Source organism: Argiope bruennichi, chromosome 1, assembly GCF_947563725.1.
Source record: "Argiope bruennichi chromosome 1, qqArgBrue1.1, whole genome shotgun sequence".
Taxonomy (NCBI): Eukaryota; Metazoa; Arthropoda; class Arachnida; order Araneae; family Araneidae; genus Argiope; species Argiope bruennichi.
The window spans coordinates 71,807,473-71,820,752 of NC_079151.1; the positions used below are offsets into that span (position 1 = coordinate 71,807,473).

The window sequence follows — 13,280 nt, forward strand, 5'->3', positions numbered from 1 at the left end:
TTTGCAAAATATTTTTACAAGTGGCAGGTAAATTACAAAAAATCCGACTTTTCCTCTGTTTTGAAAATATTTATAAAAGTTAGAATTGTTCAAATGTGTTTTTACTTTCTGTTCTTCAGAATAATCAACTTTATGAATGCTTGTTGGAGAATTATTTTTAACAATGAACAACACAATTTACTACAAATTCCCTTGTTTCTAAGAAAATATTTTATTTATAAAAGAATTTTTCGTCATTTTTCTCTGTTTATAATGGGCAATGTATCCTAAAATAATAAAAAGTTATTAAAAAATATAATTTCTCAAAAATTTTGTTCCTACCATAGTCGATTACCTTAACAACGGAAAATTATGAAATTAAATATTTCAAAAAGCAATGAAAATGTTTTGAATTTAACTACAAAAATGAAAAAAAATATATTAAAAAATATATAAGAAATGATCATTTTAAAATAATATCAGTATTCAGAAAAATTACAAGCCAAATAAATTGATAAAGGTAAAATAATTTTTGAATTTTAAAATTGCATAATAATTTTTTTTATGTGCACTGCTTTTCTATATCATTTAACCCAGAGTTACTAAACTTGGTAAGTATAAACTTCAGAAGGAAAAATGTCATCTGAAAGTTATTTTTATCAATTTAAATAACTTAAAAATTAAAGCGGATTTTTTTTCTTTTTTCTGTAATATCTTTCGAAATTATTATCAAAAAATTATTTTTTAAAGTTTAAAAATACAAAAAAAATTAATTGTATTTGTAATGATACAGATTTATTTATAATATAATTTTCTGAATTTTGAAAATTCTTTAAAACTATATTATTTGCATAATTTTTAAACAATATACTTCCTTATTTTAGTGAAATTCAAATCGTTTTATTATTTCATAAAATATTTAATCATTTAATTTCTTATTATTGTGATCAAAATTTAAAGATTCGACTTATATTTCCCTTTTGAATTCGTTACAATATATTATAGCCTGTTTTGAATAAAATTTAAAATATTTTGCAGAAATAGCTAGTTTATACTATTACACAAAACTGCCCAAAGTATTTTACAGTGTTGTGGTACTTAAAAGGAAGTAAAATTTAATTTTATAAGTCTTTAAATTAAAAATTTCAAGTATAAGAAAATTATATAGAGTTTCATTTCACTTGTCCTAGCACTAAGCGAGACCTTAGAATGTTTCTAAATTTATAACAATCCTTTTAGTAACAACAATCCTCCCTACCACCATAAGATATTGTACGATAACTCTACAGAGCTGATCATTATTCTGATATATCGTCATAAGATTGTAATAATATTGTTTGTTAGGAATAGATTAATAAAATATATTTAAACTGAAAATTGTGATGCCCGCTTTAATCGAACTGGCTATTATCTGACCCCAAAAGAAAGAGTTTTGGTTTGGTTTGGTTTGGTTTGTATTTTTTTGGTACAAGAGCCATCTTTAGCTAAACTGGGCCATTCATGAGGTTAAATTTTCTTTAAATTTAAATATATGAAAATAATGAAATAAATAAATTTTCTGGAAACAGTAGCAAATGGTTATGTATTTAAAATGAAAAATTTTAAAAGGTTTAAACACTTGAAAAATTTAAATGCATGGTAAAAATTTAATAGTATATAAATATTAAAAAATGTTTGGATGGTGGTTCTCTCCCAATAAATCAGTCAGAGTTAACGGTGATGAGTGAAAAAATTGGTTACGATGAATATTAAAAGTAGGGTATTCGATTAAAATGTGATGAAATGTAAAATCTGTGCGACATGTGGAGCACATAGGTACTCTGTCATAAGGATGACGAATATTTTATGAGCGGTTATTACGTAACCAATATCATAAAGTCACAAATACCAGTGATCAATACTTTTCAAAGAGGGATGTGATTCAAATCCTTGATACATTCTTACTGGTGATATTTCGATTACAGGTTTTGGATCACGATAGAAAGTAACAATCAATACGATCTGTCCAATCGAAGCTCTCGAACAAAACCGAAAAGGAGAAATCTGTGAATTGTTTGAAAAATGGACGAACCGGTTATTCTTGGAATTATCATATCATTGAATTGTATATCACTGAAATTTATCGGAGCGGTGATTTCACTGGAAAATGTAAAGTCGCCATTCCACTTCATGAGAGTGGCCTTGACTTTACGATATTCGCATTTGATGATGCACTATTCCATACAAATCATTTTTAATTGCTTGTGACATGACTTTGCATATATTCTGTTTACTGCTGGCTCCATCTATTGGTAGACTATAGAACTAAAGTAAACATTTTAAAGAAATGACATATATATTTAATTCAAATTTTTCAGAAAATGGTTTACTTCAATAAAGAAATTAAATAAACAGTTTTGAAAAAAATCAAATTTAAGAAGTAAGCTGAAATAGATAAATTAATTCAATCACACATTACTTAAATTAGTAAATTAAGTATTAATTACAATAAATTTTATATTTAATACTAAGTAATAATTTTTAATTAATAATATGATTGAAATAACAGATATTTGGAACAACTATTTAAAAATAACTATAGCAAAATTATTTGTTATTCAAAAAATAGTGGCAAAAAATGCATCACTACTTTGTCACCGAATAGTAAGTGCTTGTGAGTGAACCGAGTATGCCCTATACGAAGACGTGTTAATATAACATCATTCCTACGCACATGTAAGAGTGGCCACAAGGTTATAAAAGATTTAACTGAATGTAATTTATTGTTCCTGCGTAAATCCCATGTTTCTTGCCATAGAGAAAATACTAGACACGCAACGGATTTCTTTGCATCACAGTATGGTATTCTGCGATTCGAGAAATAAGTGGCAGTTTTTGCAGCTTGGTCTGCCTGTTCATTGCCAATAATTCCTACATGACCGGGGAGCCAGCAAAATAAAATATGGTAGCCCCTACATTGAAGAGTTTGCAAAAGTTTTAAGATTTCAACAGCAACTGGATGCATATCATAAGTGAAATGGGAAAGAGTTTCCAGCCAACTCATACTGTCAGTATATATGCAGAACTGTCTCTGAGTTGAAAACGAAATATTATGAAGGGCCTGGGCAATTGCCACCAACTTGGCTGTCAAGACTGAAAATGACGTATGCAGACGGACACTGCTTATGTCGGCACCATATACAATACCGCATCCCACATGTCCATCTGTTTTTCAACCATCAGTAAAAATGGGCGCATATGAAGAATATTGACATCGATGAGAACAAAAAAGTTGCTGGAAAATGACTGGAGAAGGTTTATCTTTCACAAACCCAGAGAAAGTTTCCACGCTAATCTTCTCTGTATCGTTCCAATTTTAGTATAGGTACTGCCGAAGCGAGTACCCAAAAGAAAGACATCATAAATACAAAAAATCAATCTTTTATGAGACTTATCAAAGATTTTTGTAGAAAACTGTAAATAATCTAAATTCTGAGGGATAACGCTCTTAAGAAGTTTTGCATCATTTTTAAATTACCAGCTGAAAGTAATGTTGTAAACATAAAACCATTATGCCATATTGGTGACATATTGTGATCAAACATATGTCATTTGAAAATTAGGGAGTCATTTCTAATATTCCCTACGATATTAAGTTCTGACTTTTTTTCTTTCATACAAATTTAATTTCATAGTAATTGTGCTGATATTAAATTACGTGAATTTATTTTAATGAATACTTCAGGAAAAGTATACGCACTTTGGCAACAAAACAAACGAAAACAAATTGCCCTTCAATTACGGAAAGATACATATTTTCAACTTGATCAGTTAAGTTTTTTAGTTTACTATTAAAAATGGGTGGCCATAAAATGGAACTACCTAAAGTTCCAGATTATAGAATATATAAAGTTGAAGACTGCCCACAATTAATGAAAACACAAAGAATGCTCGCTCAACATGGACTTAAAGATCCATGGTTACGGTAAATAATATTTATTTTTACGAATTGTTTATTTCTAAAATATATTACCAATTCTATACTGAAGAAAAATCATAGTTGTTCCGAGAATTTATTCGTTAATATTTTATGAGCAGAAAAAATATAATTTATTATTAAAAACATGTTTGTATTCTGAAACAGAAACTAAATTTTCCCAAAGGCATGCATTAGAAGAATTAGTCTGTACCCTCTCTAAAAGTTATAGAAATCAATTTTCATTTCAATGAAAATCCGGATTTTTTTTTCTATGTTTTATCTAATAACACAAGATATTGAGTGAAGATATTCGATATGTTGCATAATACTGTAGAACATTTTGTACTGATGTAGTAAACTTTGTTTTAAAGTTGTTTTCCAATAATTGTAAAATTTTATGGGAAAAAAATTGTGTAACATTTTATTACTACTTAGCTAATCACAGTAGCATTTAAAGTAAATATGTGAAACTGCTTAATGTGGCAAGACGAATTTAAATCAGACATTAGTATATTATTTCTTTCGATGAGAAAGAAAGGAGAAAGACTTTGAATCAGTCAAATTAGTTTTACTTTGAGCATTATTTTGTAATAATTATTGATAACCATTCAGATGGTTTGATAAGCCCTCTACACTTTTATCATTTACAGTAAGGAAGCAAATATTTCATTTTTTTCTAGTTGTTTTTTAATCAAAAAATTATATGATTGAAGTATTATGTTTCATGCACATTCATGACCTGTTTTAAAGAAGAAGAAAAATAAATGTTATAATATCTACTTGTATTTAATGGTATTCCCAAAGTCATAAAATTATTTTGAGATCCCTTCAAATTAATTCCTTTTTTAGCTTTGTAATGCATATTGAATCAATGTTGAGGCTTGTCAGATTACAAGAAAGTGTCTTTAATTTCTGTTCAAAAATCTGCTATAGGCAAAAGCAAGAAGTAAAAAACTTGAATTAATTTACTGTAAATTTGTGTGTGTGTTTTTTTAAAGTTTAGTACATATTTATTTATCCCTTTCAAAAAAAAATGATGCAGTAAAATTTGTTGTCACTAATTATAATAATTGCTTCTTACAAAAGGCTTTTCAAGTATTTTCTTTCCTTATCCCTTTCTAACTGAAAAAACTTGTCCGTAAATTTTATTTAAAAAATTTTTTTATTCCATTTATGAATGAAAAATGTTTTTTTAGTTCAAAGTATACATAAATTGGAAAACAACAGAATGAGACGTCCATTTGTGAATGAGCAGGAAAATTGTGTAATGTATGTAGTATTAAAAGTCATTATAGTTTTCTGCACAAATTTCTCTTAAGTAATATTGAAAAATGTGGTAGAAACCAAATCTTCAATCCTAAAATTTAACTGCAAGACATCAAAACATTAATTATAATTTTTGTCATGTTGATTAAAAAAAAGTTACTGCATTATTTTAATTAGTATTTTTCTGTTAGCTCAGCAGAAATCAAATCATTCTTACATGTCTAATTTTATTTTAATTATTTCTCATCGCTCAGCAAAAATCAAAATGTATGTAAAATAATTCTATTACACAATATTCAATTTTCTTCTAATTTTGTCTCTTGTGGTTATTTTGTATAAAACTCATATGTCCATAATTAATGTTAATTATATTAAAATATGACATTTCATGCCAAATTATAGCAATGTACTGTTGGTCTTAAAGAGTAACTATGTTTTAATTGAAGTCTTTGCTTTTTGTGTTGTTATGTGTTAAAAATATTACCTTTGATGACTAAAATTCTAAAATTGACAATGCTACAAGGATCCCCCCCCCCACACCAAGTTGTTCCTAGCAGTTTTTTAAAAAATATTATGGGGAAAAAAATATTCTAGAATTCTATTTTTCCAAGTGATGATTGCACTTTTCATTGTTGTACAGTATATTGCAGTTTATTTCATTTTGCACTGCACAATACACACATTCAGATACAGTTTTCAGTAGCAAACTTTAAATCAGTAAAATAGTGTTTGGTTCCCAATAACTTTATGTTTAATTTTCAAGTTTATTTACTTAGTAAATACTGTTCACTGTAACTTTTTCTGTTTTCCTAGAAATGAAGTTTGGAGATATCCACCAGCTTCACGAAATCCATGGAATGTTTACAAAGAAGTGTTTTTCCGAAGGATAAAATTGGGATTTGCTTTAGCTGTACTCACTGTCGTAGGAGAGAAAACCTATCATCATTTTTATCCTGAAGAGCACCATCATCATTAAAAAAAAATTTACAATATAAGTTGATTGTAGTAAAAATAAATATCAAAATTAACTTTGTTTTGATGTACTTTTTGCTAGCTTTATTTGTTATATTCTTTGTAAAGTTAAATAGAATTCAGTTGTTTGATGTATTAAAAATAATGAATTAAATGTATTTTGAAATTCTTTAAAATTTTATGCATATAGGTTGGTTTTTGTTCTTTCATTTTTATCAGTTTAATGTATTAATAGCACAGAATTATAAAGTATACAGTACTTGCAGAAAATAAAATTTATTACAAGTATATTAATAATTTCAAGAATTTTGAAAATTTTATTTTCAATATCAAAAAAAAAATTATTGTAAAATATTTTAATGAAATATTTTCAATTAAGGTCTGAATAATAACTTTTTGTTACCAGTTTCAACAAAATTAAACATATACTTGCTAACTTCTTACAATTTTAAAGTTCCTTTCCAGTGTCTTATTTCTTTCTGCATTTCTTAGTTGAAGTAATAAATTAAGAAAATATTAATATAATATGATGTTTGAAAAGTAAATTCATGAAATTATATATATATTATTATTATTATTAAAATACTTTTTGTGAAACCTCCTAGTAAGCCCTTTTAATGATTTCTACATAAGATGTACTGAATATGTGGGATGCAGAATATTAAAAGAAATAAACTATTCTGTAAATACCACTTACTTTGACAACTTTAAGTTTTAAGTCAGACGATTTCATTAATATATATAAAATATATGAACATTTTAAAACTCATACAGAGAATTTTTTTGTGTGTATTTTGAATACATAAGTCGTGTTACAGAGATTGTCTACATTTTTTTTTAATGATTTGGAAAATTAAACAATACATCTGTTTCCCCTTTTCTCTCAAATTCAGTGTTTACACCTTTTATTTTCTTTAATGATGCTAATATACATGTAAATTGAATAAATTTACAGAAAAGGAAATATCTTTATTACTAAACAAAAGATAAAGAATTTTTTTAAAGTTCTTTGTAAAAATCATAGCCAAGAATTTTAAGTGATATATTTTCTTAAGTAACATTGGAGAAAGGAGAGGTATCATGTCAAAGCACTTAATATATATATCATTGAGAAATGACGTTTTTAAAATGTATCTGAATACACATTTATTTTAGCTGCATAACTTTCACACCAGGCAGTTAAAATTACAAAAATAAAGTCCTGAGAAGCATAAAAAATCTTGAATCCTGTATAGTTCAAAAGTTAAAATGCTTTTTTTAAATTTGAATTTAGGTGGTTAGCAAATAACTTTTAAAAACACGGATAGATTTAATTACATACATATTATATATATATATATATGAAAAGAACACAAGTTAAAATGCACTTTAATTTAAAATTACAGTCAGCAACTATGCCTAATTGTAATGTAAATGCTTAGGAACTTTATTATTTCATAAAGAGCAAAAGATTTTACATACTTATAAATATCAATGTAAGGCTTCATATTTTAATGCTAAAATATATATTTATTGGTTTATTTATTTCACAAAAATAAATCTGAGTTACTAAAAGACACTATTGTATGTCTTTTATAACAGATCTAACTTGAATGCAAAATGATGCATCATTCAGAATGACGAATCAGATTCTATAAACTAGTGAAAAGAAAATATGAATGCTGAGACTTCAATAGCACAGAAGACAGATTAATTAAATTTAGATGGAATAAAAATAAATCAATAATCTAATATTCCTATATTTCATCTTTCAAATATTTTAAAGTTAAAGAATGTTTACATGTTTTATATTAAAAGTGATATTAAGCTTTTATTTTAAGAAAAATATAATTAATTTTTTTTTTCTAGATGAATATATTTTTTATGCTACATTATATCAATGAGAAACTTGTATACTATTTACACAATAATTTAAATTCATATAGTAAAAGAGTAGGTTATATCTTTTGAAATTAGAGAAAAAAGAATTATCATTGAATTGACATAACATGAAATAACAAACAGCAACTTCACAAACACTTTATTAAGAATGATGGATACATTGCAACTTAAAAATAATTTAGGAAGACCAGACATATAATATGAAATTTTGTATATTATAAAATTTGAACATACTAAAAATTATAAATAACAAATATTTTGTTTTAAAAAAATTGTGAAATAGAGAATAGCATGTTTAGCAACATTCAACTTGCAATTTATATTAACAATTTTTATAAAAATCTTAATCAAATTATTTATTATCATTTAATAATAATTTTGCGCAAACAATATGGTGATTTTTTAAAAAAATTTATTTCTGATTTTTGAACAATCTGGAACTTTTCAACAATTGAGAAATTATATTGGTAATTATAACAAGTGCTGAATTTGAATATATTTATGTATAAAAGTAATAAATATTTTAAAATTTAATTTCTCAAATGATTAATTTTTCACTAATAAACAAGTACTTACATTCAAAATAAATTAATTAAACATTAAACAATCTACTAAAAATTCATAGTTGAAACAAATCATTAAAAAAGTTTATCACAGGCATTTGCTGCAGAAGCTACACAAAAATAAACTACATTTTTATCAACAACATAAAAACAACAAATACTAAAATACAACACACATAAGAAACAAAAACTGTATAACAAAGTTATAAAAAAATGCACATAAAACAGATCTAACAGTTAAAAAGTTACATAAATTTTGTTCACAATTTAAACATTAAATATATTTGCATATATCATCAAGATATAATAATTTTATTTTTAAAACTTGAATAGTTATATTTATAATAAAATTCATGCATAAAAATGTAACATTCTTTGTAATTGTAACAGGTATTAAAAAGATACTATAATCCTAAAATCAGTAAAAAACCTTGAAAATTGTATTCCTAAAATATTCTCTTTGCGTCATTCATATTTTAAGAATAAACTCAATGAAATATTTAGATAAATAAACTTAGAATATAAAAGTACGTCTATCAACACACAAGCAACAAAGATTTTAATTATCTTTTTTGTGCATACTGATGACTGACAAATAAGAGGAAAAAAACTTATGATGGTTTTTTCCTTTTTTTTATTTACATGCAATTAATGGAATATAAAACATTTTGTTTGCTTTTCAGTTTCAAATAACTTTAACATTGATTTAAAATGGTACAAGAGTAGGAAATAAAACTTCATATAAAGTTGGAAACATAACTCATATTAGATTCAAGCTCAAGTAAACCTTATATGCCATTTGGACATACTGGTCAACTAACCATTTTGTAGTTATGATATTTAAATATGTCATTAGATTTAAAATTAAACCGAACATAAATTGTTAGGAATACAAATTCCAAAGCAAAGAAGAATTAAGGTTTGATTTGTAAATACTATTATTTGACAAGTCATATACTAGAATAAAATTTGTCTTACTCATTCAAAACAAAAAGATTTTGAATAAATGCAATTCATAAATTTTTTTGTCAATAAGAATTCTCGAAAGACTGCAACTACAAAATACAGCATATAAAATGATGGTTTTAATACTGATAGAATTAGAAATTGTACAGATATGAAAATTTGTAAAATTTCATTTCCAATTATTTATAAGATAATATAATCACCAATACATATACACACAAGTATCAATATTATAATATTAAGTTGGACTTTAAGAAGACAAATAACAAATTTACGCACATCACCTATCAATCTTAACTTGGTTTAAAATCTTTTCATACACTGGGAAAACATCCATGTTTAGGACGACAATACATGAAATATGCACATGCAGTATTAACGCATTTCTTTGCTAAAGCTAAAACTTCCACAGACATGACACATTTCAATTAAAATACACATTATCACAAAAAATTATTCAAATTACAAAAAAATACCACTTAAAAAAATATTTATACGCATATGATCTCAACTAAAGGAAAAGGGACTAGCATGCTGAAATTGCATCTATAAACACATACAAATACTAATAGTCACAATAACGGTTTGAAGTAAACTCGAGTTTTTTCACATCACAGGTTAAATACATTTATGCATTAAGAAATTAATACATATGTAACTAATTATGGATTATATAAAAAAGAAAAATTGCTTATTTGTTGGAACTTGTTAAAGAGGAATAACATAATAAATTGATTTAAAGATTTGATTTTAATGTTAATTAATTGGAAGTTTTTAATATTAGATATAACACAATAGAATACAATAGACTAAGTAATCTTGCATCAATTCAGTTCCTTCCCCCATAGTCTCATGGGTACAAAAGGACAAGTGGGATACATAAAAGAGGGAACAAGTCACCACAAATATATATCTGATTTTAGTGCTAAACAAATAATGATATTTTGATTAGTATTTACTTTAAATAGTATCTTTTTTGAATAATTTCGTATATTTTTCTGCATTTAATGCAAAAACATAAGTTTTGCTATTGCAAGATATTTTTTTAATGAACTTCTATTATCTGGTAATTCTCTAGTCTGGCATTTGTGAGATTGGAGAGTTTACTGTAAACTCATTTATAATAGAATTACTCATCCAAATCCCAATTTAGATGAAATAAAAATACAAATTTCTAAGTTTAATCCCTCGATAAAATCTTACACAATTCGCAAGTCAATTAATTCCACTAGTATAACACCTAATTTTCACAGCACCACTCTCCATATTCTAGGGCATGGACATGTCCCAAGGAAATCCACATTGAAGATTAATTTATTACATTCCAAATCAGTGGGTGTAGGTATATAATTATCAATAAATTACAGAGGAAAGTATTTTGTAAAAACATTCATATATGTCCATGTTGTTTGACACAGACTCAATAATTCATTATATACACCCATGTGAGTCGACACACAGATTCCACAAAGAAAATATATATGCCCATGGCAGTTAAGGGATTAATAAAAGTATAAATTGGCCTGATGGAGTGATTTGACATCAATATAAAGGGTGTTTCAAAGTCACACGTATAAAATATTTAACACAGAAATAGCTACCAATGAAATGCACAGCTGACTTGTGCAGTCAATACTTTGTGTTGCGAACATGAACCATACAAATGTACAATGATCAATTATAAAAAACAATCCCCCCCCAAAAAAAATTGTAAAATCAATTTCTTTTTTATTTCATTAAAAACAATCTTAAAATATTTTCATTCATTGTAAAAGATCTTCTATGATATGTTTTCTTTCGAATTACTTAAACTTTCAATACTTTCATTATCATCTGTTTTTAAAACTTTGAACAATTCTTTTTCTGTTTTGGAAAAATTTTCCACTTCCATGTTAATATTTTTGGAATCTCCATCAAAATTCTTTAAGTAAAAATTTATATTGGATTCCTGCAAATCATTTAAAATTGGTATTTCTTGTTCATCTGAACATGGGGTGTCACACACCTCTGTATTACCATTGCCAGATGAAGTATTGATTTCACCAACAGCATCATCAGGAAGTAAAGATTCAGATTCTTCCACTTCATTGTTTGGAGAATCAGGATTAACTAGAAAAGGTGAAAAATATTTTTAAATAATGTTTGGCAAGTATACTAATAAATAAAGCATATAAGATACAATAGTAAAAGGAATATTAGACATAAAAAATAGTCTCTATTAAAACAAAAACTGTAAAAATAAAAAAAATCTCAGTATTTGCATAAGAATTCTTTTTTAAAAAATGTGATATAAATTTTTACAGATGAATGAGAAATGATGAATGAAATGAGATATAAAGCTTAACAGATACCAATTTAGACCAATCTAATACTGAAAAATTAATAAATACATATTAAAGTTCTTATAGACACAATTTGTAAACATCATGAATGGTTTTACAATGTTTGAAAAAATGCCTCCAACTTTTGGTATTATATGCCTCAAACAATTTCACTAAAGCATAACACTGCTAAACTTTGCTATTAAAAAATGATAGGATTTTATTAGAAAACGACTATAGAAAGTGTATCATTGTTAAAAAAATAATAACAACATTGCTTATAACAACATTATTATTATTGATGTAACAATGCAACAACATAAAGGATCAATCTTAAATCCTTTTATAAATAAATTTTATTCTTTCAGATACTTTTCTATAAATTAACCTGTTTTTAAAATATAATTAATTTAACTATTGTTGTTCTTAATTCAACTCGTTAAATGGCTTCACTTTAAATAAAATATTAACTAAATTATATAACAATCAAATGATTTAAGTATTAATCAATAGATTCAAACCAGAAAACAAATATTAAAAACATTGAAAGCAAAAATATGAATGACAGTATTTTTCTAAACTAATTTTAAACAACTAATAGCAGTAATCCATTTTTAGTCAAAGCTAAATAAAGATGTTACAAGTGAAATTAACTCTAAGACAACGGAATATATGTTAAAAATAGAAAGTTCTTCAAAAGATGTTATGATATTATTCATACTATGAAATTTATTTATTGCCATTTAAAATTGATGTTTTTTATTTCAGAGATTTTGAATTGTTTTTGCCTTCCAAATAAAGGAAAATAAAAAAAACTCAAAATTTTTTTTGATAAAAAAAGTATATTATATATATATATATATATTATTAAAAAAAGTTTATTTATTTAGGGGCATGATTCATCCATAAAAAATTCTATACTTCATATTACTCTGCATAAATTTAAAAACAATGTGTTAAAAACTAATTAATGATGATAAAAAAAGTATATATCAAGCACATTTATTTTCTGGACAATCACTAAACTTGCTTTTATTGATCATTTTAAATGTGATATTTTTCTATAGTTGAATGTATAAATACAATTGAATAAATAAGAAGGAAAATACAAGCCTAAATTTAATCTTTTGAACTTTTTTTATGAATCAATTAAATGAATCAGTCTAAACATTAAGTTTGAGAGCAATATTATGTCAGTTTCTTTTCACGTGTTCTAGGTATGTCTTGAATGTGAATGGGTACAGATGAACTTTTAGCGTTCATACTTATTAAAAAAAATCTTGAAATGAGAATTTTATATTGATACTGTTCCTCTTGTCACTCATTCAAATGATTATAAGTAATTAAATCACTCCACACTACAAGCATGATTAA

The 13,280-nt window shown here is 25.4% G+C and overlaps 2 protein-coding genes across 2 annotated transcripts in view; one reads left to right on the top strand and one right to left on the bottom strand.

Moving 5' to 3' along the window:
- The first annotated feature begins 3,725 nt into the window (after positions 1-3,725).
- LOC129968885 (NADH dehydrogenase [ubiquinone] 1 beta subcomplex subunit 3-like) lies at positions 3,726-6,231 on the top strand. The gene is made up of 2 exons (XM_056083219.1): positions 3,726-3,943; positions 6,017-6,231. The coding sequence occupies exons 1-2, from the start codon at positions 3,816-3,818 to the stop codon at positions 6,177-6,179; spliced, it is 291 nt and encodes a 96-aa protein (XP_055939194.1). The 5' UTR covers positions 3,726-3,815; the 3' UTR covers positions 6,180-6,231.
- Positions 6,232-8,455: 2,224 nt separating this feature from the next.
- LOC129968435 (ankyrin repeat and IBR domain-containing protein 1-like) overlaps positions 8,456-13,280 on the bottom strand; it is a 32,588-nt gene continuing 27,763 nt past the window's right edge. The window contains exon 22 of the mRNA XM_056082326.1: positions 8,456-11,694. Coding sequence (XP_055938301.1) covers positions 11,366-11,694 — 329 coding nt within the window. The 3' untranslated portion in view covers positions 8,456-11,365. The remainder of the gene's footprint in view (positions 11,695-13,280) is intronic.